This window comes from Malaclemys terrapin, chromosome 11 (assembly GCF_027887155.1).
Source record: "Malaclemys terrapin pileata isolate rMalTer1 chromosome 11, rMalTer1.hap1, whole genome shotgun sequence".
NCBI classification, from domain to species: Eukaryota; Metazoa; Chordata; order Testudines; family Emydidae; genus Malaclemys; species Malaclemys terrapin.
Genome location: NC_071515.1, coordinates 78,499,783 through 78,527,239, shown reverse-complemented (window position 1 = coordinate 78,527,239; position 27,457 = coordinate 78,499,783). Strand labels below are relative to the sequence as shown.

The 27,457-nt window shown below is 55.9% G+C and overlaps 1 protein-coding gene across 3 annotated transcripts in view; it reads left to right on the top strand.

Moving 5' to 3' along the window:
• The first annotated feature begins 243 nt into the window (after positions 1-243).
• The window catches only part of CFAP65 (cilia and flagella associated protein 65), a 46,906-nt gene continuing 19,692 nt past the window's right edge, over positions 244-27,457 (top strand). The window contains exons 1-20 of one of the 3 annotated variants that reach the window (XM_054043221.1): positions 244-318; positions 565-752; positions 1,750-1,852; positions 7,675-7,841; positions 9,705-9,904; positions 10,473-10,618; positions 12,459-12,681; positions 12,997-13,262; positions 14,190-14,390; positions 14,850-15,212; positions 16,080-16,217; positions 17,571-17,816; positions 18,076-18,300; positions 18,863-19,021; positions 19,523-19,688; positions 20,359-20,487; positions 23,093-23,318; positions 24,128-24,256; positions 24,863-25,039; positions 25,722-25,788. In XM_054043221.1, the coding sequence (XP_053899196.1) occupies positions 244-318; positions 565-752; positions 1,750-1,852; positions 7,675-7,841; positions 9,705-9,904; positions 10,473-10,618; positions 12,459-12,681; positions 12,997-13,262; positions 14,190-14,390; positions 14,850-15,212; positions 16,080-16,217; positions 17,571-17,816; positions 18,076-18,300; positions 18,863-19,021; positions 19,523-19,688; positions 20,359-20,487; positions 23,093-23,318; positions 24,128-24,256; positions 24,863-25,039; positions 25,722-25,788 (3,594 nt within the window). The remainder of the gene's footprint in view (positions 319-564; positions 753-1,749; positions 1,853-7,674; positions 7,842-9,704; positions 9,905-10,472; positions 10,619-12,458; positions 12,682-12,996; positions 13,263-14,189; positions 14,391-14,849; positions 15,213-16,079; positions 16,218-17,570; positions 17,817-18,075; positions 18,301-18,862; positions 19,022-19,522; positions 19,689-20,358; positions 20,488-23,092; positions 23,319-24,127; positions 24,257-24,862; positions 25,040-25,721; positions 25,789-27,457) is intronic. The other 2 variants (XM_054043222.1, XM_054043223.1) reach the window with 2 other exon arrangements.

The window sequence follows — 27,457 nt, the reverse complement described above, 5'->3', positions numbered from 1 at the left end:
CTTGAGGGGAGACCGGTTCCCTCGCCCAGGTCGGCGGGTGTCAAGGGGCGGAGCCTGGGGGGGCCCCTGGCCAGACTGGAGCGAGTATGAGGGAACAGCCTGGCCCTGGGCAGTGGCTTGAATGGGGCTTGGCAGGTTGGAGCTGGACTACACCGTTCAGCCCATCTCCCGGGCCAGGCTGTTCCTGTGGGATGGTCCCTCAGGACACAGGAGCGACCTGCCCCCGTTTGTTCCAGGTGCCCGATGCTCGCTCAGATGCCCGGGGGGCTGCCAAGTGCCGACTCCAGCCAGAGACTCGGGTGCAGCAGCATCAGGCAGGTGAGTGGCTAAAGCAAGGGACCTTCAGGGACAGTTTCAGTGCTACTTGCCTGTTTCATTGGCACCCTATAACTTCTGTGGGTTGGGAGGGAGGCCTCCGCATTGTCGTGAAGGAGGGTGACGAAAGCCGTCCAGCAGCCCTTGGGGCTACGCTGTAGGAAGGATGGACCTCGCCCCCCTTGTGGCAGTTGGAAATCCCAGCACAGGCAGGTGACCAGTATGAGTGACTTCTCCCTCATCCTTCAGGAAGAGCCAATGTCCCCCCTGAGGCCCCCCGAACGCTCTGTGAGGAAGGCCAAGGAGAAGAAAGGCACTTTCTGGGGCACGGAAGTGACAGAGGCTCTCCACTGGCATGGCTGGGAGCTGGGAAAGGAGTTTACCAAACATTTATCCTTGAAAAACGTTCACGTGAAAACCCAGAAGCTGAGTTACAGGTAGGTGCGGGGAGGGGAGATTCTCCTCACTAGTGGGAACAATCCATCCCCATCCCTCCTATCACGCTGATACCCTCATGGACTCTTCCATGGGTCCCTTCTCCCCCCTCCCATTTGCTGTGGGGTGGAGAATGTGCACTCCGAATCACAGGGCAGGGCTGTGCTCTTTGCTTCAGGGCATGCCCCATCTGAAATGTGCCATCTTGGGTACAGAAAGCGTTGTTCCTGGCAATAGGTTTTCAAGTGAAATGGCTTTTTTCTTTAAAATAATATTTCTGCCCTTGAGCCGTTTCTAACCCTAATGAGAATCAGCTTCTAGTGGGGATAGAAATTCAGGCAGGATGTGTAGGTTGTCGCTGGTGTGGCCTGGAACCAGTGCATCTGGTAAGCCCACTAGGGCTACTCCTGCATCCCTTGTGAACATCTCAGCTCTGACTGTCACATTTCTGCCCTTTGCAGCTTTATAAGTCATGCTGGGTTGCCTGGGTGCGGGCAGTGTAAAAATATTATTCAGGGAAGGAAAGGGGTCTGGTGCTGAGAGATCGCAATTGTCAGGACACCAGGGTTTTGTTTCTGCTTCTGCTGATGATTTGCTAGGTGACCTTGGATGCAAAGTTTTGAAAGTGGCCTTTAATTTTGGGTTCCTTAAGTATTTGGATGCTCATCTTAAGACACCTGGGGCCTGATTTTTTTCAGGGATGCTGAGCAACTGCAGCTCCTACTGCCTTCGGTTGAAGTTTGGGTGCCCAGGATTTCTGAGGATGAGGTCCAAGGTTTTTCAATCTGGACACCTGAAATTAGAGGCTGGTTTTGGGGACACTGTCCTTAGCATCTCCGTGCCCTGTTGAATGGGGTAATACTGCTTCCCTACCTGCTGGGGGGAGGTGAGGGTGAGGAAGGTGATACAGAAGGGTAAAAGTTATCATGGTTGGGGTAATTGACCAGGTGCTGACATAATCTCCTCTGATGTCTTTCTTGTTTTGATTTGATTTTCTAGACCTCCTGCCACAAGATTTTTCATCACTGTTTTCCCACAGCCGATTGTCCTGAGCCCTGGGATGTCCTTAACTCTTCCCATCATTTTCCGCCCCCTGGAAAAGGTAAAACAGTACCTCCCACAGCCCTTTCTGCTGCTTATATCACATTTGCCTTCAGGCGAGACTCTGGGAAGGGAGGGAATGGGCCGTGGGGGTCAGCAGATCCCTTTCTCAGATGTCCTTTGGGTTTTTTTTATTTTTTTTTTAATTTCTTGAGCGAATACATGACTGGGGGAAGGTGCTGAAGTGGCAGCCCTGGAGACCGACAGCTTCTGTCCATCCACAGAATGGGTGCAGCATGGGCAGCAGTAGGGTATGTGACGAACTGGGCCTGTTCTCACGGTGGTCTGTGAATGCTGACAGGGGAGTGTGCTGGGATAGTCTGCATTGCAGGATGGGATCTGCCCGAGGGCGCATACCTGAGTGTGTAACATGAGAACCGAGGAAGGGGTTGAAGGCGAGGCGACTCCTTAGCCCGGGAAACTGAACAAAGGCGGTGGGAGGGGTCGCTAAAGCAGAGGGCTGGAAGCAGGCTGGAAGGAGGCTGGAGAGATGGCTGGGAGGCAGAGATGGCTCTGACCCCCCAAAGGGGGGTGGGCTGGCATGCCCTGGGACCCCAAGCTGGACCTAACTGAGGGGGGCCCTGTTGTCTGTGCCTGCAAGACCTGTCTTGGACTGTATTCCTGTCATCCAAATAAACCTTCTGCTTTACTGGCTGGCTGAGAGTCATGGTGAATCGCAGGAAGTCGGGGGTGCAGGGCCCTGAGTCCCCCAATACTCCGTGACAACTGGTGGCAGCAGCGGGATCTACTGCACCCCGTGGACGGCGCTTCCTGCAGTAAGTGACTGGGGAGCAGTAAAACGAAGGGGGATTGACGGGGACCAGGCGCGCTGAAGAAGGAGAGAGAGACGGTTATTACCCCTGGGAGTGTGTGACCAGCGAGAAGGACTTTTGCAGTAACAGGGTCCCCCGGGGGGATCGCAGCGAGTGGTCCCAGGGGCGGAGGAGTCTGCAGCTCGACCCTGGCAGAGAGGCGGTGACCTCGAGAAGGGCTGGCACACTAGGGGTCCCCCTGGGAACTGTGGGGAGCTGTGAGCACACAGGCCGGTGAGTGGCCAGCAGGAAGATGTATGCCAAGCGGCTTAAGAGCGACCTGGTGGAGCTGTGCAAGCAGAGGCGGCTGCGCATTGGGAGGCTCACCAAAGAACAGCTCATTGCCCAGCTGGAGGCGGAAGATCGCGCGAATGAACTGATCCCTGTGTCTCAGGGAAGCAGCCTGGCAAATGCAGCGCAGGCACCAGTGTCTGTCCCAGCTGGGAGTGGTCAGCCGGCTGCTGAGGGCTTCCCGAGACCCCTCCTTCCTATGCCTAGGGGAAGGGTGGGGAGGAGCCCAGCAAATACCGAAGGCGCCGTGACCCCCCCGGCCAGCAGGGGGTCCCCCCGGCGAAGCTCGCCGGCCAGCAGAGGATCCTCCCGGCGACGTTCGGCATCCGGGGAGCGGAATTGGCTGGAATGGGAGAAAGAGCTAAAACTGAGAGAGCTGGAGGATCGTGAACAACAGAGACAGCATGAACGGGAGGAGAAAGAGAGACAGAGACAGCATGAACGGGAGGAGAAAGAGAGACAGCATCAGCGTGAAGAGAGACAGAGACAGCATGAACGGGAGGAGAATGAGAGACAGCGTCAGCATGACCTGGAACTGGCGAGATTGAAGGGCAGCGAACCCCCGGCTGCGGTGAGTGAGGGGGGACCCAGGACTGCACGGAGCTTTGATAAGTGCATCATGGCCCCATACAAGGAGGGGGAGGACATGGATGACTTCCTGGAGGCCTTTGAGACGGCCTGCGAGCTGCACCGGGTGGATCCCGCGGACAGACTCCGGGTCCTTACCCCCTTACTGGACCCCAAATCCGTGGCATTGTACCGCCAACTGGGAGAGGCAGAGAAAGGGGACTACGAACTATTCAAAAGGGCCCTGCTACGAGAGTTTGGGCTGACTCCTGAGATGTACCGGGAAAGGTTCCGGAGTCAAGATAAAACCCCTGAGATCTCATATCTGCAACTAGCCGTCCGCATGGAAAGATACGCCAGCAAGTGGGCTGGTGGGGCCCAGACGAAGGAGGACCTGATTAAACTGCTGGTACTGGAGCAACTGTATGAGCGGTGCCCATCCGACCTGAGGCTGTGGTTGGTGGACAGAAAGCCAGAGAACCCGCGACACGCCGGGCAGCTGGCTGATGAGTTTGTAAAGAGCCGGTCAGGGGGTGGCAGGGAGGAGTCCCAAAGGAGCAATCCCACCACAACGCAGAGAGAGAGTCACCATGGGACCTCCCCGTGGGAAAATACAGAAAAACCCCATCAGAGGGGAACATCCGGCATCAGGACCATCCGACCCACTCAAGGGGACCCATGGGACATGGGCTGCTACCACTGTGGCCAAAAGGGCCACATACGGGCCCAGTGCCCCAGGCTCAGGGACAGACTGAGCAGGCCGAACCCACAGAGGGTTGACTGGGTAGAGACCCAGCCCGGCGAGAGGCAGCATTCCCAGGGAAGGGGGGCTGGCAGAGTACCACCTGCTAAGGAGGGAGGAGAGCCCCAGGCCAGCTTCTCTGGGGGGCCAGATGCTCCGGATTCAAAGTTCTCCGTTTACAGGGTTGGCGCGGGGCTGTCCCTGCGGAGCGAGTGCCTTGTTCCCCTGGAGGTGGATGGGAAGGAAGTTTATGGTTACTGGGACACGGGCGCAGAGGTGACACTGGCCCGGCCCGAGGTGGTGGCCCCAGATCGGGTGGTGCCCAACACCTTCCTGACCCTGACCGGGGTGGGCGGGACCCCATTCAAGGTTCCCGTAGCGAGGGTACACCTGAAATGGGGGGCCAAGGAGGGCCCCAAGGACGTGGGAGTGCACCACCATTTGCCCACTGAGGTGTTGATGGGGGGGGACCTAGAGGACTGGCCCAGCAGCCCCCAGACCGCCTTAGTTGTGACCCGCGGTCAGAGCCGGCGAGGGGCACTGCGCCCTGGCCTTGGGGGGGGGTGTCTTGCCTGAGGCGCGGGACCCTAACCTGGTGGGGAGGGAACGCCCAGGGACGCGGCTCAGGGAGGCTGCAGCTTCGGACCCAGCGGGCGAGAAAGAGCAGGTGGCCATCCCCGTCCCAGCTGCTGAGTTCCAGGCCGAGTTGCAGAGAGTCCCCTCCTTGCGGAAGATAAGGGACCTGGCCGACCTCAATGTGGTACAGACCATGAGACGAGGTGGCCGGAAAAGGTTCCTGTGGGAGAAGGGGTTCCTGTACCGAGAATGGGCTTCCCCAGGGAAAATGGAGTCAGGGGGGATCAGGAGGCAGCTGGTGGTACCCCAAAAGTATCGCCGCCAGCTGCTGTGCCGGGCCCATGACATTCCCCTCTCAGGGCACCAGGGAACCTGGCGTACCCAGCAGAGGCTGCTACGGAGCTTTTACTGGCCTGGGGTCTTTGTTACTGTCCGACAGTACTGCGGATCCTGTGACCCCTGTCAGAGGGGGAGGAAGGCCTGGGACAAGGGGAAAACAGCTTTAGGACCCTTGCCCAGCATAGAGGAGCCTTTTCGGAGGGTGGCCAAGGTAAAAAGGGCGGCTCTAAACCAAGAGAGCCCAACGCACAGACCTCCAGACTGGAGCGCTGGGAGAAGACCACAGCCCAGCTGGAGCCCCAGAGGTATGGGGGTGGGAAAAGGGCGCAGGCCGCATAAACCTTCCCACATGCGAACTGCGAGTGCCATCAAGCACCCCCAACCTAAGGGGGAGCGTGAAACTGGAGGGGCCTGGTGTAATTCTCACCAAGGAATGGGAGGGATGCGGGGGCATCCATGGGAACGGGGGTAGGTTCGAACTTCCCCGGGTCACTGGCTAAAGTGACCCTGCTCAGTTCGGTCTCGAAGGGGGGAGAGATGTGACGAACTGGGCCTGTTCTCACGGTGGTCTGTGAATGCTGACAGGGGAGTGTGCTGGGATAGTCTGCATTGCAGGATGGGATCTGCCCGAGGGCGCATACCTGAGTGTGTAACATGAGAACCGAGGAAGGGGTTGAAGGCGAGGCGACTCCTTAGCCCGGGAAACTGAACAAAGGCGGTGGGAGGGGTCGCTAAAGCAGAGGGCTGGAAGCAGGCTGGAAGGAGGCTGGAGAGATGGCTGGGAGGCAGAGATGGCTCTGACCCCCCAAAGGGGGGTGGGCTGGCATGCCCTGGGACCCCAAGCTGGACCTAACTGAGGGGGGCCCTGTTGTCTGTGCCTGCAAGACCTGTCTTGGACTGTATTCCTGTCATCCAAATAAACCTTCTGCTTTACTGGCTGGCTGAGAGTCATGGTGAATCGCAGGAAGTCGGGGGTGCAGGGCCCTGAGTCCCCCAATACTCCGTGACAGGGTAACTTTACACCCCATGCTAGTCTGCCTCAGTCCTGCCCTGACAGGACCTCCTATGGAGGGAGCATGGCTTCTCTGCAGAGTTTGCCAACACGCGGTTTCCACAGGGTACGTTCTCTGTATCTTACACATCGCCTCTCCCTTCTCATCTCAGTGATGCTTGAGTTGACAGTCCCTTATTGTCAATATAGGGCCTGGAACTGGGGGGGTTTAGTGACGAGCCCTTGATTCTGGAACTCACTTTCCCCCTTGGCCCGACAAAGCTTGAGTCCACTGACCTTCTGGGCACAGTGCATGGGCTATCGATTGACTGCAGGACAGGTTGAATGGCAAGAAGCTCCTCGACTGGGGAATTCATTTAGTGTCATTTTTGGTAGTGTGTTAATCTTGATTATTCTTGTGTATTGTCCATGCGCTGGGACTAGAAAGCTGGTGACGGGCGGTGTGTGTGTGGAGTGTATGTCAAATGAAAAAAGCTGTGTGAGCAAAGAAACGTCAGGGTTCCCACAGTATCTATAACTTGGCCAAGGTGCACAGCTGCTTTATAGAATTCTACGTACTGTGAACTTGTAAACTGGGGGGGCTCAGAAAAACGGTAAGAAGCCTTTCACCCTGAGGGCATTGGTTCCACTCTGGCCTGAGTTTGGGGACTGGCTGGCTCAGACCTTTGGGAAGGGGATATGGAACATTTTGCCTAGAGGTCTGTGTTTGAGTCCGGACTATGTCAGTGGTGTTACCTTCCGCTTCTGATTCAGTGGCCTGTGTGAAAGGAGTCGATGCTCTCGTTCCACTTTCAGGCAGACAGGGGTCCACATCACACCGTGCCGCCCGTGCAATTGTCCGCCTGCTGGCAGACACACCAAGGATTGACTGGGCCATAGAGATGGGGTGCCATCTCGCCTACACAAGTATTAGTTCCAAGGCACGAGTGTGGCCCATTGGGGTTGTGGTGTGTGGAAGATGTGTGCCTTGCCGTTCCCTGTACTGTCACTGTTCACTGGATAAAGAGAGGCCATCAGTCTGCAACACTCCATCTGGCACCTTCCACCCGCATGAAATGTAGTTAGGCCCCAGTCCAGCAAAGCACTTAGTCACATGCATAACTGCTTGTGCTTGCGGAGCCCCACTGAAGCAAGGGGAGGTCTCGCAGGCTGAAATTAAGTACATGCAAAAGTGTTTTGCTGGATCAGGGTCTTAAAGAGGTTGAAAAAAGAAAACTGCCGGGAAACAAACAAAGGTTAAATGAATGTGTCTGGTAATTGGAACGCTGTGCTCTCTGGGGCTGCATGATTCACTTCCATGAGACCGTGATTGCCAGTCCTTAGCACCTCTCACGTCCTACCCTCCAGCGGGCATACTCCATCACCAACTCTCTTCCTAAGGTGCTGGAATGACAGAATCTCCTGTGCCCAGAGGAGGGTGAGAGGCCAGGGAGAGAGCCCCCTGTCTCACTGCCCAGCTCTCTCTTGCCTTATTCTTTGTGCAGAAGGAGTATGAAGACAGCATCTGCTTTGAAAAGCCTGAGGGTGAGTTCTCTGTTGCCCTGCGGGCTACGCTTCCACGCCACAAGCTGCTCTTCCCAGAAGCCATCCAGCTGCCTCTCTGCGCCGTCCACGATTTTTCAGAGGCCTCGTTTCCCCTGTGCAACGTCGGGTGAGTGAGCCTGCAAGGCTGCTGCAGGTCGAGCAGAACCACGGTCCAGACCTGCCGGGGCTGAGCCCTCCGCTTTGTGTCCTCGGCCAATTTGGCTTCTTCGGCTCATTGTTTAGATCTTGCCACGATTCCCATTGTAGGCTGACATCGGTCTCTGGAAAGCCACCTCTGCAGCACAAGACTTTCCAGGGTTAGGTTCTAAAGGGGAGGGCGCAGGGCTTGGGACCGGGAGGCGAGGCACCATTTCCACCTGATCAAGAGCACTGGCTAGCTCCAGAGGACGGAAGTGGCAAACAGCCTTTCTGATCCAAGTCACTGTTTTGTTAGGGCTTGTCTACCCTTGAAATGCTACAGCGGGACAGCTGCAATGCTCCAGTGTAGACACCGCCGACACCAATGGGCGGGTTCTCCTGTCGGTGTAGGTAATCCACCTCCCCGAGAGGCGGTAGCTAGGCCAACGGACGATTTCTGCTGTCGACCTAGCGCTGTCTATACAGGGACTTGGTCAGCTTAGGGGGGCGGGCTTTTCACACCCTTGACTGACAACTAAACTGACCTAATTTCCTAGTGGAGCCCAGGCCTTTGTTGATTGAAAGTAAGTCTCATCTCTGTGACCTGTTATCTGGCCTGGGGAATGCACTGGGAGCAGGGCCGGCTCTAACTTTTTTGCCACCCCTGGCTAAAAAGAAGAGCGCCGCCCTGCCTTGACCTCCCCCCCCCCTCCCCGAGCGGTGCGCCACCGACCCCTCCCGCCCCCGTGCCGCGCCGTGCCGCCCAAACCCCCGCCTCCCTGCCCCACCCCGAGCACCAGGCCGGGCTGCCCAAACCCCCGGAGCGCCACGCCGCCCAAACCCCCGCCCCTCCCCCAAGCACCGGGCCGCGCTGCTGAAGCTCCCCCCCCCCCCCCCGCGCCACGCTGCCCGGCTGAAACAAAACAAAAACAAAACCCTTCGAGCGCCGCCCCGCCGAACAAAAAAACAAAAACACCACGAGTGCCCCCCACCACCCCAACATTGGCCGCCCCTTCTAAGGTGCCGCCCCAACATGTGCTTGGTCGGCTGGTGCCTGGAGCCGGCCCTGATTGGGAGGCTCGCCTAGATTTTAAGGCCAGAGGGGACAGTTATATCATCTACTCTGACTTGTGTAACAGGCCATGGGGGAGGATGCACTAGGTGAGCTCTCGAGGCCCCTGCCAGCCCCTATGTTTCTATGATTCCTCACAGGGCAGGTGTCTACATCACCCACCACCAGAGCACCTGTCACCCTGTTGGGAGTCTTGACTAATGAACCCTGGAGACTAAACTCTCCTCTCACTTCTAGCAGTGGACTCTCCGGGGCAGGGCTGGGGCACGTTGGCAGGGCAGAGTGTGTGGGAAGCTTGCTGTGCTGAGCACGCAGTGGGGAGGGCTTGGTAAGGGCCAGCGGTGACGGGACATTCAGGGCAGGAGGGGAAAGAGGGCTAGGGTGGGAAAGCAGGTAGGTGGGCTTCAGGCCAACTGGAGCGAGCCAGGCTTCCCCTGGAGTGAAGTGGCCTTTCTTGTTTGGAAACGGTCACATGTTCTAACCCTGGGATGGTGAGTGTGTGGGGCCATTGGCAGTAAATTGTGGCTAGAGGGCACAGATGGCACAAAGGGAGCCAGGTGCGGATGGATCTGCCATAAACCATTTTAAGTGTCCAAGTGCACTGTGGAGGGCTCTTGCCTGTTGCTGAAACTCAGGGGTTGGCTGCTCCAGGAGGCGGGGCACTGGCCCCAAAGGCCCAACTGGGGAGGCACAGCCTTGGTGTGAATGTGCTGGGAGAGAAGCACCGAGAGATACGTTGGGGGTTTGATGTCTGCTTACCACACATCTCCATTTCCCTAGCGATCTAATTACGTTATTTAACTGGGAGACACCAAGCCCTTTCCACCTGACTCCTGTGAGTGGCATGCTGGAGCCAGGCTCTGAGTGCGTGATGAAGGTGACCGTCCAGCCCCAGATGGCACTGGTGTACGATGCGCTAGCAGTGTGTTGGTTTGGAGACAATGAGGAACAGAAGAGGACCATCAAGCTAAGAGCCATCGGTGAGGCTTTCTAGAGTGCAAAGGCAAAAGAAGCCAGCACAGTCCATAAGCATAGGAGTCTGTGGAATCATATTCCAGACAAATGTATAAAGAGGCCATGACTAATGGCCCTTCTGTTGTCCCATGCGAACTAGGGGTGGCCAAAGTGAAGCCCGCAGGTTGAAATTTGTCCATGAAATTCTGTAATACGATGTGCGGCCATCGTCATCTTTAATAGAGAGAGTGTGTGGAGACTACAGGTCCCCGCATGCAGTGCTGCGGCTTGGTCTAAAGTGGTAATTCTCTTGCTCTTCAGTAACTTGATGCGGGAAGACAAGGTGATTTAATTTGCACAGTAGTAAAAACACTAGACGCCGCAGGAGCCTTGCCTATACTAGGGCCCTCATGAGTGCTACCTGTTGGAGTTTTTTTCTAAAGGCCAAAGTGTGGTTCCATGCGAGCGATTAGAACTGTTCTTTGCCAAGGGCCCTGCTGGCGTAAAGAGAACAGCCAGTGCCTGATGTGCGTTATCAGGAGAGTGACAAACAGAAGGACTTGCCTGTTGATCGTGTGTTCTAATTTATAATAGCCAAATATCCTCACCTTCTGGTGAGTGTGCTGGGGGAACTGGGGGAAGATGTCGAGCCTGGGGACTTCCAGGATGTGCTGTGCTTTGGTTCTGTGGCTGTTGGTGCCACTGTGGAGAGACACGTGGAGATCTGCAACCCATCCATGGTGAGTTGGCAAGGCGGGTGTAAGTCTGTGTTCCTCCCAGACCTCAGCCGCTAACGTGCTTTATTCTCCCTACTACAGCTGTACAAATAACCTGGGTGTATGCAGGGGAGAGCGCGGTGGGGGTCTGCGTGTCAGGAAGCTTTGAGCGTGGGCACGGAATAAGGCCGGCGAATTCTAGAGAGACAAATAGATTTATACCCAGTGAAGAAGAGCCATGCGTTTCTCTCTTGTTTCACTGGGCATCAGCCATGCTGAGAGGGTCACTTTTCAGAGCAAAACTGGACTTTGCAAATGAGCGAATGAATATGATGCTTGAGGAAAGGGGGGTGGGTGCGGTTGGCAGTGAGCTCAAGCCAGGCATAGTGCAGACAGCACTGCGCAGGCTTCCCCCACCTCTACAGTTCTGCCAGGGCACCTCACTCCTGACCCTTAGCGCCCCGCTATTCTGGTCCTAGCCACCCTGCACCCACATCTGCCAATGCTGGTCAGGCAAATGTCCGATGGCAACACACAAGATAAATAATACCACGGTGTCCTAATTAGCCAAGCAAACTGCCTTTCAATGCTCTTAGCGATGGCGCTAAAATCTGCTGATACACTCAGGAGCCCTGCTGACTTAGATGGGGTTGCATAGTTCTAGCCTGCCCTGTGTTTCAGAGTGATCCCTGTCCGTCCTGGTGCCAGGGAGGTGTCTTTCTTGGGTCGGTGATTTCTCATTCCCAAGTGCCTCTCCTGCAGCTTGTTTGATGTGTCCCCGGGGCTCGCCTAAGCCTCGCTGGCGAGGAGGACATGCTCTACCTTAGGGCTTGAGAACCTTGGTGGTTTTCCATCAAAACAAACGGCCTGTTTCACACTTCACGGGTTGGATGTGGAAGGGGATCATCGATTTAGAAGATAAGAGCACAGGTTGTAAAGCCTGAGAAACAGACTAAGGAACCTTCCCCTTTCGATTACTCGTATTTCTGTTGTGAAAGCACCCAGAAGCCCCAAACAGGGACCAGGGCCCTGTTAGTCAGTCAGTCCCTGCCCTCGCCTAAGATTCTTACACGGTGAAACAGATGGCTGAACAGACAGACGGGGGTGGGGACAGGAAGCAGTAGAGATGGGTATCAGTCTCCATGGGCAGTAGTCACTAGCCGGACCCTTCTGCAGCTTTACACTCCCGTTGGCTGAGGCTTTCTGGGACACAAATGACGCCCATCCCTAAAGAAGCAGAGCTCGGTGTAAGCCTGAAAGCTTGTGTCTCTCACCCCAGAATAAGAGCTATTCCCTCGCCGACCTGGGCTCTCCACCAGCCCTAAAGGCAGCCCAGCAGATGGCAGCATTGCCTGGGAAATCAGGAAAGGCCCCTGCTTTTCACTGGGCAGCCTGGTGACCCCAAAGGAGGGTGAGCGGACGGGCATTGTGCTGTCAGGCCTCATTGGCCGCTTAGAGTTTTGGCTGAGTTTGCTGCTGAACAGACTGAGGGACAGATAGTCAGTGACCGTGCAGGTGGGTGCTGTGCTGGCTCCCTCAGACAGCTCTGCAATGCACCTCCGTTCTGACCTGCCCACCCGCTGGCAAACCCGTTCCTGGTGTCTCCTGACAGAAGCAGCTAACCTTGCTGCTTTGGGAATGTAGGCAGATGCCCACTAGAAGCCAGGGGGAGGTTCTCCCCAACTCACGTCACTTGTGACTCGCTATAAATAAGACCCAGCTCTCCAAGGTGAAAGACAAGTACATTTGCCTACGTAGGGCTCAGCTGACATACGAACACAGATCTTAAACTGATAGGCTTCAAAATGCAGAGCAACCTAGTCTGGACCGGAACGGTATGAACCTGCTCATCTTCCCCTCACAGGTCAGCGTCCCGTTTAGGATTGAGAGAGCAAAGGAACCCCTGCTCCGGGATTATGTCTTCTCTTGTGATGTGTCACAGGCCATTGTTCCAGCCAACGGGAAGCTGCTGATCTCTGTGCGCTTTAGCCCCCAGACAGTAGGGGTGCAGAGTGTGGACTATTTCACCCTCGAGCCAGTAGGGAACCTCACCCAAACGGTCCTGAAGGTGATTGGATCATGCAAAGGTATCAAAGGACAGTCCCCCGTGTCTTCAGGCCCCCGTCTCACTGTGGGGTAGGGGAGTGGCTGACAGTACCCCAGTACATGGGCTGGGACTGGCCTTCTGCAGGGTTCCAGTGGGGTGTAAATTCTACCACTCGCTTGTGCTCGGGCATGAGGCTATTGGAAGAGCACATCCCGCTGTTTGCTGAGGCAGATTGGTTCGGGGAACCTGTCAGATGATTCGCTTCTGATTTGGGATGATCCGCTTGGGCTAAAATAGAGTGTGCTGCAGGGATAGCAATTGGTATGAAAGCCCCAGGCATTGGTGGTTGTTCCAGGTCCCTTGGTGTCCCTGCAACATTCCTTGGTGAACTTTGGCTGGCTTAGCCTTGGAGAGAGTGTGACGCAGCCTTTGGAAATCAGCAACGTTTCGGATGTCCCTGCCTATTACCAGTTTGACATTGATGGCGGAGAGAGCGTCTTCTCCTTTGATCGCCCGTGTGGAGTCCTGAGCGGGATGGCCACTATCATCCTGAGGGTGACCTTTCGGCCTACTCACCCTATCGTCTGTTACCGCAGAGTGGTTTGCCTCGTCCATCACCAGGTAGGAGGGGCAACAGGTGACGCTGTTACTGAGATGTCAGAGCCCAAAGGAAACCTTTTCTGCTTGGGAACTTGCATCAGAGAGGGGACGAGTCAAATGCTGTTGCGGAGCCTTGCACATCGCTTGGTTCTGTGTCTCCAGAGAAGGAAGGGATCTGCAAGTGGCAGGAGAGGGCTGCATGTCGCTCTGCTGAGGAGATGTGTCTAGGGTCAAGGGCTAGTGGTGTCTATTCAGTCTGGCTGTGTTAGGCACCAGGCAGCTGCGCTCCTTTCAGAGCAAGACGTTTGTCACCAACACCAGGTTAAAAAATGAAACACAAATTGCCTCCCCCACCTTGTTTGGTGATGAATGTCGGGCTATGAAGACAGACAGTGTTGGTACGGCTTGTGCTATTCAAACTTCCCCCACATGACTCTGCCAGCACACCTCAATCCTGACCTGCAGAACCCTCCTATTCCAGCGTGGGGCTCTCTTTCACAGCTCTGCCAATGTACCATAAGCCTGGCCTACAGGGCCCTCCACCTCAACCCTGACCTGTCTGCAGCGCTCCCTTCTTCTAGCCCTGTAAACCCATCACTGCGTCTCCTCCTAATCCAGCCTGGGCCCTTTCTGAGCAGACTCTTCACTGGGGTGTATTCTGCCAGGTGGTGTGTTAGATCTGCAAACTCATGAGTCAGGTTAGGTGTCTGGAAACGAAAGGCTGGTGCACTGACCCTGCATCGTGGCCATCGACATCCCTCCCTAATTCCAGCAAAGATATTGGGCCAAATGCAGAGGCAATGTCAATGGTGTGTGTGTTTACACAGTGCTAAGTCTGTAACTTACACCGGTGTGTGTGTGTGTGTGAGATGCGTAACAGGAAAAACAGCCAACCGCAGGGCAGTCAAAGTAGCCTGTTTCCTGCAAGTGTTTCTGGCACTTCCCCAGAATCCATTGTTCCTGGATTTGTTTGGTACCTGCCATTCTGATACAACTAAACCAGCCATCCTGCGGCCAAGACACCTCTTGTGGTACAGGACCAACATGGCACGAGGACTGACCTTCTACCCACCGGACATCCTGAGCTCGATGCTGAGGGAGGGGAAGCTGCAGATGGATGAAAACAGAGCCCTCAAGCTGCCTCCACAGGTATGGGCTGCCCTGTGCAGATGCCACGCTGCCCTTGCTCTGCCCACTAGGGTACTGGTTGCCCACTGCAGATGCCCGGCTGCCCTCATGCTAATTATGCAGTTACAACTGTACATAGCTTATATTGGCATTCATCTGCCTGAGTTCTTATCCCAACTCAGTTACTAGCCCACTGTGTGCTTTTGAACTAGTCGCTGGACCTTCTCTTGCCTCAGTCAACCTCCGATTGAAATTTGGCTAAAAAGCAGGAGCCTCCTTGGATCCCAAATGCTGAGCTTTCCTGGGGAACACGCTATAAAGGGGAAGTCCTCTGTGCTTAGCTACAACTGGCTGGTCACATTGGCAGCCAGGACTGAGGTCACCTGGGCACCCATGTCTTGAGAGCCATTTCCCCGTAGGGAGTGTGCTTTGCTGCAGTGTTACCCCTGGGCTAGACAGAGATCTGTTTCCTTCTCGTAGGTCCCTGAAGATAAGCCCCCGGAGGAGTACCCATACATCGACCCCATGACCGAATACTTCCACGATGGCATAACCAGCGACCTCACCATCTTTCCCCCTCATGTCAGTGTCAGCGTTCGGGAGTTTGATTTTGGTTGCTGTGTGCGGCTCCAGGAGGTGGAACCACTTCCTCTCTGCCTGACCAACCACACGAAAGGAAAGATCACTGTTGCATGGATATGCAGGCCAGAGAGTCCCTTCCGGGTTACCCCTGAAACCTGCGACATCCCACCTCTGAAATCCACAGCCTTTCGCCTCGTTTTCCAGCCCTCTCAGCGGAACACTCTGTATGCAGCAGAGCTGGAAGGCTTTGCCTTCTACAAGGTCAGTAGGAATTACCAGAATCCAGCAGCATTAATGTCAAGGGCTTGACTGAAATCTAGACCTATGGCTTTCACCTTGTTGGGCCTAAGATCTGTCCACCCCAGTGCTCCAATCCCAAGGTAGGGAGTGAGTTAAGGAGAAATCGCATTGCCACAACACTGCCTGGGTGGGTTAGGCTGAGTCGGCTTTGTTTAAACGGCGTTTTGTCATATCAGACTTTCTCTGGTCTTAATGAGTGGCCTAGAGGAGGACAAATGCTCCCCAGCCAGCCTCCTGTTCCATTGCTGCTCCTTCCCTCTCTGTGGGCAGGCTTGGAAATACCCACAAAGTTTGACAACAAAATGGTTGAGAATCATTTCACTGACACCCTCCTCTTGCCATGTCCTGAGTTCAGGCCGGTCAGTGTGAGCAGCAGGATGGCTGGGGAGCGAAGAGTTGGTTCAATCATCCAGGACTCAGAAGACCAAGGTTGAGTTCCCAGCTCTTCCACAGGCTTCCTGTGTCACCTTGGGCATGTCACTTAGTTTCTCTGGGCTTCAGTTGCTGTAATATGGGGATAAGTGCACGTCACAGGTGTGTGGTGAGGGTAAATGCATGAAAGATTGTGAAGCTCAGATACCTACAGTAGTGGGGGACAGATAATTACATAACTTATCTGGCATTGGGATGTCACTCTCTGGAGGTCATTCCTGATCCCGCCCTGACCGGCCCTGCTTCCCTGACGAGGTCAGCTCCTCCATGTTCCTGGAGGGTGGCGCTCCTATGAATGGCTGCTCATGCTGGCCCCTGTGCTATCTCATTTGAAGATGGTTCTGTGACACTTTCCCTCCCCATGGATGCACAATTCTGTCTCTCCTTTGCCTGCAGGTGCTGAGACACTACAGTAACATCGAGGAGGACAGCACCATGTGTCCATCCTGGTGCCTGACCATCCGGCTGAGGGGCCACACCTTTGAAGCAGATCGGCAGCATTTCATCCCGCATTATGTCCTGGACTCCCCCAAGGTGAGTGTGGTTGGCGTGTGTCACCTGGAAAGTACGTGGTGAATCTTTGATGTGGAGAGTCCTGGAGTACGTAACCCTCTCTCCTGCTGACCCAGTCAGAGATATGCTTTGGGTGGCTTTCTATTCTATGGAGAACTCCCAGCTTAGGACAGGTGTGTGGGGGGTCCCCCTGTATCCCAGTTCTCTTGTGTCCCAGCTTGTAGTGAACAGCATGGTCCTTCCTGTCAAAGCTGATCTCGTCACTGGTAAGGACTGCTAGATAGCCCCTCTCCGCATGTGCCTTAGCCAGTCTCCAGCCACTGGGGGTGGGGGGGAGGTCAGTGACAGAGCAGTGCACCAAGACTTTGTTGGAAGAGAGGAATGTGCTGTGCTGAGGGAGGTCAGGCCTGAGGCCCTGAGAGTTTCCTGTGCTGGGTTCATCGCTCAATAACCCTCCTGTTTTACACTGGCTGAGAGTCACTCCGGTCTAGAGAACAGGGTTGTGTCAACCCCTTCGGGGGTGGAGGCCCCGGGGGTCCAGAGTGAGGGGACTCCCTGAGGGGGCCCATGGCAGAGACAGATGTGCTAAGGCTCAGAGAGGTGCGGCTCCAGGAGGTGGAGGGGCTTAACCCTGAGAGAGAGTGGACCCCCGAGAAGGGCTGTCTCACTGAGAGGGGCACCCCCGACGGACCACATGGGGTCAAGAGTGGGTACAACCTGTGAGTCCATGACAGAGGTGTCCTGCAAGGCAAAGTGAGATGTAAGTTGTGCTCTTGCTGCTGCTTCTCCCGCACAGGGGTCGTCCTTCCCATGAGGCAAAGGAAGATCTGACTTGCTCCGTCTCCAGGAGCCTACAGCCTTCTAGGAAGAGTCCTCTTGAGAAGTCAGGCGAGACTCCCCAGCTAGCCCAGAGGCACCCAGCAGAGGGGCTGCCTTGGTAACTTGCCAAGAACCCAACAGCCACCCACGATTTGCATAAAGTGGAGCAGGTTGCAGCCATCTTTGTCTTTACCCCAAAGTGGGGCCTGCAGAGGCTGCTGGCCCCAGTGTGCAGCGTGGCTGTTTGGATTGGTAAGAAGCATTGCATGCTGGGTGTGGAGTCTCAGCAGGCCACTTCAGACAAATAAAGGAGTGGGCAGGTGCAGTCCTCACAGCTCCATGGGTTGCTGTCAGTCTGTTGGCCGCACTTTGTCCACCTTACAGTGAATTCACTTTCTTCTCTTGCTTCCTTAGAGGTAGTGGCAGGGTTCACCAAAGGCTCAGGCTGGTGCCTGTCAGACTCCAGAAATGGGAATTCAACTAGACAAAGATTTCCTGTGTAAACTGGCCTTCTGAAATGAACCCAGCCCTCCCGGCTCGCTTTCTGTCCATCAGGTGTTCCCTGCGGTCGGTCCAAACACCAACACCTACCGCAGCGTGCTGCTCTGGAACGTTGGCACCTCCCCGATCACCTTCTGCATGAACCAGGACACCTGTCCCTCTGTCTTGGTCAAACCCTGCTCAGGGTACGTAGCCCCAGGAGCCCACCAGATCTTCCTTCTCTCAACGCAGCCAGCGGACATGGCCACACACCAGCACATCCTGTCCTTGCAGCTGAACTCCTATCCCAAGTACACCCAGGTAGGGCGAGGGTAGAAGGGCTGTTTTGTTCTCTCCCTTCATGATAACCTTCACCGTGGGCCTGGTTATTTCTCTTTTTTGGTACTTTGGTTTCTTCTGTTTTGGAAATGGGAATTTAAAGTCTTCTAAAATGTCCTTTGGGTGGCATCAATGTGCCCATTTCTTATTGGCACAGCAGGTGCCTTCCATTTTCCTGGTCCTTTTAGAGCTCAGCTAAGGTTTCCTGCTACTGTCTATTCCCTTTCCCTGAGTCCCATAGGAGATCTCGCTCCGGAGCAGTGGCGAGTCCCTTCTGTTGCTCTTAGAAGGAGATGGGAATCTGTACTTCAAGCCTACCTGTGTGGGGACCTCAACCACACGCACTTACACCATAAAGAACTGCACCAGGTTACCCATGCAGTTCAAGTGGAAGATCCAGGAGTCTGACAGGAAGGTTCTCTCCGTCAAGCCCGCCACAGGGGTCATCCAGCCCAACGAAGCCTTGGTGAGTTCTGCCGAAGTCATTTTCTTCCGCCACCCACCATACAGCTGAGAGCAAAAACACATGGGAGCAGTTCACAGCCCCATAGGCCAAGAGCAGAGGGTGCCAGGACATGTCTTGGGTAGGGTAGCTAGCCAGCTTCCTCCAGCTTGATCCTGAAGTAGGTTTGCTCCACCACATCCTTGTTTCCTTCCAGACACTAGGAGCAAATATATTGTAAACCACTGTGCAGGTTTCCCTCTACACCTCCTGTGGAGGGTAGCAAGAACTGGTGCATCTGAGAAGGCCAGGCTGTGAGTGTCTAGGCATGTGCTCCCAGTAAGAACCCCCAAAACAGGGGTCAGGTAATGGGCAGAGAACCAATCGGGAGTCAGGACAGAGCTGAATGGAAGGATGGTCGCTGGAGTGTGACTGAGACACCAGTTAGGGAGGAAGGTGCTGTCTGTCTTATACACCCAGGATTGTCAGCTGCTCCATAATGAATGTTTTTGGAATTGACTCCCTGGCCCGGGTCGTGGAAAGGCTGGGAACACCAGTGACTGCCCTCTCCCTCCTGTGATTCCAGGCTCAGGCATGGACCTTTACTCCTGGGGAGGAGACCAAGTATCTCCTGCGAAGCTGGGTGTCAGTGTGGAGAGCCCAAGGGAGTTCAGGCCCTGAGTCTCCTGAGAGCACCCGCTACACCCTGCGGGTTATTGGCGAGGGGGCACTGGGCACCATTAGGGTAAGTACCAGAGTGTGGGAGAGGGGGAAGAGGAGGAGTGTCTCCCCGGGAGATTAATTGGCTAAGCAGAATCTCCAGCCTCCTAGTAAAGTACTAGAGGAGGGTGGGACAACTGGTGCTTGGAGCCCAATGGCAGCTTCTTTCCAGAGGGAGGGAGGTGATAGTAGAGGAAAGAATGTTACTGTCGCTCTGCTGTACTTCTGGGTTGGCCTTGCATTCAGCAAGAGTCCATCACCCCTCCATCCTTTTGTTATCAGGTGCCTATGCAGTTCCCCTCCTCTTTGCGTGGGGCAAGGCTCCATAGTAAGACTACAAGTCCCAGCAGGCAATGCTGTATCATCTCTATGGTACATAGTGGGTCCCAGAGTCAAACCTTGCACATCCCTGTGCTACACTGTGTATACTGGCCTAGCCCGATAGCAGCCTTGTCCTGCCCCCTGAGCAGTCTGCGCTGATGTAACAATACCAGCCTGATCCTTGTGTGCCGGCTTTGGGCTCTAGGCTCAGGAGGAGCAGCGGGACCTAGGGAACATTCTGGTTGGCAGCCTGCAGTCCTGTGACCTTGTACTGTTGAATAATGGGACCTGTTCTCTGAACTACATCCTCCACGTGGAGCAGATAATCACAGGACCGTGTGACCCCGAGGAAGTCCTCAGCGATCCGCTAGGTATTAAAAGAATGTTTGGGGAGGCAGGATGGGGGCATTGGGCCTTGTTTTCTAAAATGGATGAATTGCTCTTGCCAGCTTGAGAACCACCTATTCTTTCTGTGACAGCTGGTATGTTTGAGAAGGTACAGGTGTGTCCTGGCTGGCTGGCTGGCTGGCTCTCATTTTATACTGGGTACCTAGTACAAACCTCTGCCACTAATATTAAAGCTGTAACAAAGTTCTACTAAAACAAAAGCTTCCTGTTCTCATCACTCACCAGTTCTGCCAGTATTGCTCATTTCAGCTGAAAATTTCCATGCTGGGGCCCTGCTCAAAGGGTAACATTTTGAGCAAAATCAATTCAGAAGTTTTGGGATTTGGAAAAAAAAAACATTTTCCTTTAAAAATAATATCCGTGCCCAGATTTCTAAACAGGGCTAGAAGCAAAACCATCTCCGGATTGACACTTGGAGCTTGTCCTGGAGAGTCGTCCATGAGGACTAGCGTGTGTCCGTGTTTGGTTTGGATTGAGCAGTTAGGTCTGTTTGAAAATGGCACACTGGGGGGGTGCAGAAGGAAAATGTACCTTCTGAACACGTTGTATATAGCATTATAGAGAGAGAGAATTATACTGAGACCAAGGGGTCAGTGCCCTCCCGGTACTCACTTCCTTTCCTTTCTCTCGCAGCTTTACAGCTGGATCATTACAAGGGGATGATTCCCGCAAGGTCAAAGGCCATTGTCCAAGCAACCGTCAGCCCAGCCCGTCAACTGCATTACACCTGGTCAATCAGTTACACCATTTCCACGCCCAAAGGTGAGAGCCCCAGCTTGCCAGGAAGGACCAAAAGGGCTGTTCCATTGCATCCAGCCAGGGGGCCCTTTCCACACCAGACATAAACTGTCTGAATCTACCAGGATGTCAGCTCCCAGCTGCGCCCCTCCCTCCATCCCAGTGGATTACTCTGTGCTGAACAGCTCAGCTGGGCTCACAGGGGATGTTTTTCTTTCTCCCTTGCCCCCATCCTGTCTGCAGAGATGGCGACAGTTAGACACAGCTGAGCCCTGGGGTGCTGAGGCAGAGATGGCGTTAGACACGGGGGTGCCGAGGCAGAGACGGCGTTAGACACGGGGGTGCCGAGGCAGAGACGGCGTTAGACACGGGGGTGCCGAGCAGAGACGGCGTTAGACACGGGGGTGCCGAGGCGGAGACGGCGTTAGACACGGGGGTGCCGAGGCGGAGACGGCGTTAGACACGGGGGTGCCGAGCAGAGACGGCGTTAGACACGGGGGTGCTGAGGCAGGCGTGCTGAGGCAGAGATGGCGTTAGACACAGGGGTGCCGAGGCATAGACGGCGTTAGACACGGGGGTGCCGAGGCGGAGACGGCGTTAGACACGGGGGTGCTGAGGCGGAGACGGCGTTAGACACGGGGGTGCCGAGCAGAGATGGCGTTAGACACGGGGGTGCCGAGGCATAGACGGCGTTAGACACGGGGGTGCCGAGGCATAGACGGCATTAGACACGGGGGTGCCGAGGCGGAGACGGCGTTAGACACGGGGGTGCCGAGGCGGAGACGGCGTTAGACACGGGGGTGCCGAGCAGAGACGGCGTTAGACACGGGGGTGCCGAGGCGGAGACGGCGTTAGACACGGGGGTGCCGAGGCGGAGACGGCGTTAGACACGGGGGTGCCGAGCAGAGACGGCGTTAGACACGGGGGTGCCGAGGCATAGACGGCGTTAGACACGGGGGTGCCGAGGCGGAGACGGCGTTAGACACGGGGGTGCCGAGGCATAGACGGCGTTAGACACGGGGGTGCCGAGGCGGAGACGGCGTTAGACACGGGGGTGCCGAGGCGGAGACGGCGTTAGACACGGGGGTGCCGAGCCGGAGACGGCGTTAGACACGGGGGTGCCGAGGCGGAGACGGCGTTAGACACGGGGGTGCCGAGGCGGAGACGGCGTTAGACACGGGGGTGCTGAGGCAGGGGTGCTGAGGCAGAGATGGCGTTAGACACGGGGGTGCCGAGGCAGAGACGGCGTTAGACACGGGGGTGCCGAGGCGGAGACGGCGTTAGACACGGGGGTGCTGAGGCGGAGACGGCGTTAGACACGGGGGTGCCGAGCAGAGACGGCGTTAGACGCGGGGGTGCCGAGGCAGAGACGGCGTTAGACGCGGGGGTGCCGAGGCAGAGACGGCGTTAGACGCGGGGGTGCCGAGGCAGAGACGGCGTTAGACGCGGGGGTGCCGAGCAGAGACGGCGTTAGGCGCGGGGGTGCCGAGGCAGAGACGGCGTTAGACGCGGGGGTGCCGAGCAGAGACGGCGTTAGACACGAGGGTGCTGAGGCAGGCGTGCTGAGGCAGAGATGGCGTTAGACACAGGGGTGCCGAGGCATAGACGGCGTTAGACACGGGGGTGCTGAGGCAGGCGTGCTGAGGCAGAGATGGCGTTAGACACAGGGGTGCCGAGGCATAGACGGCGTTAGACACAGGGGTGCTGAGGCAGAGATGGCGTTAGACACGGGGGTGCCGAGGCGGAGACGGCGTTAGACACGGGGGTGCCGAGGCGGAGACGGCGTTAGACACGGGGGTGCCGAGGCGGAGACGGCGTTAGACACGGGGGTGCCGAGGCGGAGACGGCGTTAGACACGGGGGTGCCGAGGCGGAGACGGCGTTAGACACGGGGGTGCCGAGGCGGAGACGGCGTTAGACGCGGGGGTGCCGAGGCGGAGACGGCGTTAGACGCGGGGGTGCCGAGGCGGAGACGGCGTTAGACACGGGGGTGCTGAGGCAGGCGTGCTGAGGCAGAGATGGCGTTAGACACAGGGGTGCCGAGGCATAGACGGCGTTAGACACAGGGGTGCTGAGGCAGAGATGGCGTTAGACGCGGGGGTGCCGAGGCAGAGACGGCGTTAGACACGGGGGTGCCGAGGCGGAGACGGCGTTAGACACGGGGGTGCCAAGGCGGAGACGGCGTTAGACACGGGGGTGCTGAGGCAGGGGTGCCGAGGCAGAGACGGCGTTAGACACGGGGGTGCCGAGGCAGAGACGGCGTTAGACACGGGGGTGCCGAGCAGAGACGGCGTTAGACGCGGGGGTGCCGAGGCAGAGACGGCGTTAGACGCGGGGGTGCCGAGGCAGAGACGGCCTTAGACGCGGGGGTGCCGAGCAGAGATGGTTCCCAGTCCACCCATTCCCCACGTTGTCCCCTCTCCTCCACATGCTGATGCCCCACCCATGCAGCTTCCCGTTATATGTTTTATAACAGACATGTTCGTGTGTTGGTTGCTTCTGACATGTGTGCCCAGGCATCCCAGGCAGGGGTCTGGCTCTCCGGTGGGGATCCAGACCCTACTTCTAGCCCACCCCGGGCAGCTTCCCTCGACATTGCACTGACTAGTTCTGGTCTTTTCTCCTGCCAGCTCTGGATCCTGCAAACGCCGTAGGGGAGCAGCAGGCCCTCTGCTGTGTAGTAGCGACGGGCGTCTACCCCTCTGTCTGCGTCACGGATGTTTGTGCGGCAGGAAGTGCCCGTGGCATCAGCAAGCTGCACCTCTGGAGGCTCTTCGCACTGGAAACTCTGAACCAGTACCTGGAGCGAGACCCCACCTCCGCAGAGCTCACCTACAGGGTTCCCACACGACACAGGTGACTAGAGACCCAGCCCAGAGGAGCCTGGAACCTGCAGTACAATCCAGGAAGGGAAAGCATGGCCGGAGGGTTTGATTTGCAGCTTGGTGTCACCTTCGCTGACTCCTTCCCAGCCCCAAAGCAGGCAGCTCCTCACCTCTCCCTGGCCCACTGCCTGTGCTCCCTGTCTTGTCCTTTCCCCTCTGCGGGGAGGCTGTAAGCCTGGAAACTTCACCTCGCCTTTCTCCCTCTCTTCTCGGGTCCATCTCCATGGGCTCAGCATTGCCCTGCTGGATGGTAGCAGGGTGTGGAGAACGGGAATGAGTCCCACCCCGCTCCCCTGTCTGCAGTCATCCCAAGGTGATGCACTGTGCCTGGGTGGGCACTGCTCTCCCTCAGGCCCCCATCTCCTCTCCAGGGCCCAGCATCCGGCTGAGCTGCCACTCTGTTCCTGGGCTTCCTGGCTATGACCTGTGTTGTGCCCGCTCTAGGCGCTAAGTGCACTGTGCCTACCCAGCATGCCCAGCCCTCGCTGCGTGTTGAGAGTCCCAGTGTGGCAGTTTATGGGTGTGGAGGGAAGAGCCACCTTAGACAGAGGCAGCTCTCAGGAGGAGGGGAAAGTGTTTAAGCATCTGGGTGCCTCCTCTCTGGGCAGCTGATGTTCCTGGAGTGTGGAGCCCTCATGAGGCGTGAAGGTCACTAGCTTCTGCTGGTACCCAAGGGAGGAGCCTCCCGGCAGTTGTGTTGCATCCATCTCTTGCAGCACCTCCAGTGAGCTTTCCCTCCTCTTGGCTTGATTTCATCTCCTCTTCCTCTGCCCTGCACAGCGTCTGCCCAGTCCCCCCCGTGCACACCCCCGTCCTGCTGGATTTCAACTTTGGGGCTGCTCCGATAGAAGCTGAGCCGTCTGTGGTGATCCTCATGCTGGAGAACAATGGGGTGGTGCCAGTGGAATGGTACGTAGCTCTCGTTAAACCCTGTGCCCTCCTCTGGAATCAGAGCTGCCCCTGGGCACGGAGCCGCTCCCAGGGCACTGAGTGCACTTGCATCCAAGGGGCTCTATATTCTGAGGGGTTTAGCTAGAGGAGACTTGACAGGGGACTTCAGCAGGAGGGTTCTGAATCCCCGACTGGGCTGAACTCCGTCCTATCACCCGTCTGGGGTCCTTCTACGGAGCTGCCCAGCACAAACTGTGCGGGACTGTCCCAGTTTTCATGGATTCATCTTGTGTCCTGCAGGCCAGGCCTGAGACTCATGGCTGTATCTGGGTGGGGAACCCAGGGCTGGGTTCCCAGAGGGTTCTGCAGGCCAGGCCTGAGACTCATGGCTGTATCTGGGTGGGGAACCCAGGGCTGGGTTCCCAGAGGGTTCTGCAGGCCAGGCCTGAGGGGGATGGCAGGATGGCAGTGGTGAGGAGTTTCCAGCACTTCCATGCCTTGTGCTAAAGCTGATACCTTCATGATCCCAGGCCTTGACACATTTACTATCAGAACAAGCCCCCGTGTGGGAGTGATGCCCATTCTCATTCCTGCTCTGGCTGACTGGCTTTGCTGGGTCCATAGGGCCTTTCTGTTCCCCTCTGACCAGAAGATTGATGTGGAGCACTGGGCAGAAAACACAGAGTTCAACCCCAGTGAGCTGCACCAGATGAGAGTTCAGGACAACCAGCTCTTCAGTGTTTCCCCAAAGTCAGGAAGACTCTTCCCAGGACAGGAGCAAACAGTGCTGCTCTCGCACAGGTGACAGTTCATGCCCTCCTCTCCTGGGCCTTCCCTTCCACAGGGGTCAGTGCGTACCTGCCGGGATCCTCCCATACCGCAGTGCTGGAACCATTCCCATCACACGGGGCATCCCCAGCAGGGCCCCAGAGAAGTCCCTCTGACTTTGTCCCCTTTTTTCTGACCCCAGTGTGGTCTTTACCGGAATCATGTCAATATCTTTTAAAACTGGATTGGCCAAGGCATTCAGGAATGTGCTGTCTGGACCAACCCTGTGCCAGCCGGACAGAGTGGGGAATGGAGAGATGGCTGGATAGCTCCTTTCCAGAGCCAGTTTGTGTGGTTTTATCTATTAGTAGTTTTGAAAAATCAGGCTGGGCCTAGAGACTGGCTGTGTCAGCGACAGTGGCTCCATATAGAAAAATTAACCAGCTTTTACTTGGGGTCTAATCCTGATTGTCTCTAACTCTTCTGGACTTCAGGAACTCCAGGGCTCAGGCCTGTAATTTGGTGCGTGTCTATATGAAATACAATTGTGCCCCTCCCTGTGTCAATGGCCGTTATGCTACAGTGACTCTCTTTAGCAGGGAAATGAATTGTCTCCTTCACTGTGTGATCCTTGATTCTGTCACTCCAGGCACAGGGTTAGATTTTTAATGTTTTTCTCTCTCGCTGACCCTGGTGTTTTTTCTTGCCCTGCTAGACATGATTTCATCGGCACTGATCGGCTCCCGGTCCTGCTGAAGGTCTCCCATGGCCGTGAGATTCTGGTAAGATAGCAGGCATTGCTTGCCACGCAGCTAGCAGGCCAGTACGTTCCAGGGGCTGAATTCACCCGGAGGCATTTTACGCAGGAGCCGCAAAGCATTCAATAAAGGTGGCCTTCCTGTGGAGTCAGCACCGAACCAGTGCCTTAGCCTGGGGCGCTGTGATGGAGGTGCCTTCTTGCGGATGAGGCATGAAACCCAGATTCAGACAGCTTGTGGTCCCCTAGATTAGGGACCATTAAATCATCTAGTCTGACCACCTGCATGGCACAGGCCATTGACATTCACCCAGTTACACCAGGATTGAGCCCAAAAACTTGTTCGATTATTACAGCTTCCAGAAAGGCTCCAGTCTGGAGCTGACGACATCAAGAGAAGGAGAATCCAGCCCTTCCCGTGGGAGTTGGTTCCAATGGTTAATCACCCTCTGTTAAAAATTGTGCTTTATTTGTAACTGGACTTGGTCTGGCTTCCGCTTCCAGCCGTTGGCCCTTGTTCTGCCTTTCTCGATTACAGAGACTACAGGCCCTTTACTACCTAGTGTTTTCTCCCCACATGCATACTATACCCTCTACTTCAGTCACCCCTCAGTCTTCCTTTTGAGAAACTAAACGGACTGAGCTCCTTGAGTCTCCCTCTAGGGCATTTCTCCAGCCCTTGAATCATTTTTGTGGCTCTTTTCTGCACCATCTCCAGGTTTTCAACATCCTCTTTAAAATGTGCAGCCCAGAACTGGATGCACTATTCCAGTGTCTGTCTCACCAGTGCTGTGTACAGACGTAAAATCACCTCGCTACTTCACTCCCTATTCCCCTATTTATACGCCCAAGGGTCACATTAACCCTCTTTGCCATATCATCGCACTGGGAGCTCATGTTCAGTTGCTTTCCCACTGTGAGCCCTAAACCCTTGTCAGGGTCCCTGCTTTCCAGGATACAGTCCCCCATTCTGTAGGTGTGGCCTGCAGGCCTTGTTCCTAGATGTGTCACCTTGCAGTTGGCTCTAACGAAATGCAAACGATCCAGCTCGCTCTGTAGGACAGCCCTGCCCTCCTCGTTACTGCCATTCCACCAACGTTTGTGTCATCTGCAAATGTTAGCAGCAGCAATTTTATATTTACATCCAGATCATGGATGAAAATGTTGACTGGCATCAGGCCTAGAACCGCTCCCTGCTGGACCCCATAGAAACACCGCTATTTGATGAGGATGCCCCACTGATGACTATTGTTGGAGACCTGTGAGTTAGCCAGTTCTCAATGCATTTAAAATGCACTTTGTTGGACGAGACCAATTTTCCATAAACTGCGTTGGCTGGTTAATTCTGTTCCTGTCCTTTATCAATCCAGCCCTGTAGAGTGGGCTATAAATGTCAGTGCCAACGTCCTGCAACCTGAACCCCACTGGCGTTCTCCTTGGAGGGGGTCTGTGATTCCTCCCGACGTATTGTTACATTGTACAGCTAATGCAGAGCACCCCATTCTTAGACGGCTCCGCTGGTGCCACATTCCTTTCAGGAGCCAGCTCAAAACGGCCTCTCTGGTTTTTCAGTCGTCCACACGCTTACCCACTCTGTGGTATCTCATGCACCTTGTTTCTCTGCTTGCTTCCAGACGCCCTTTCCTAGTCTCACACTGGCCTCCTCTTTGCCGCTTCACACATTTGGTGCAAGA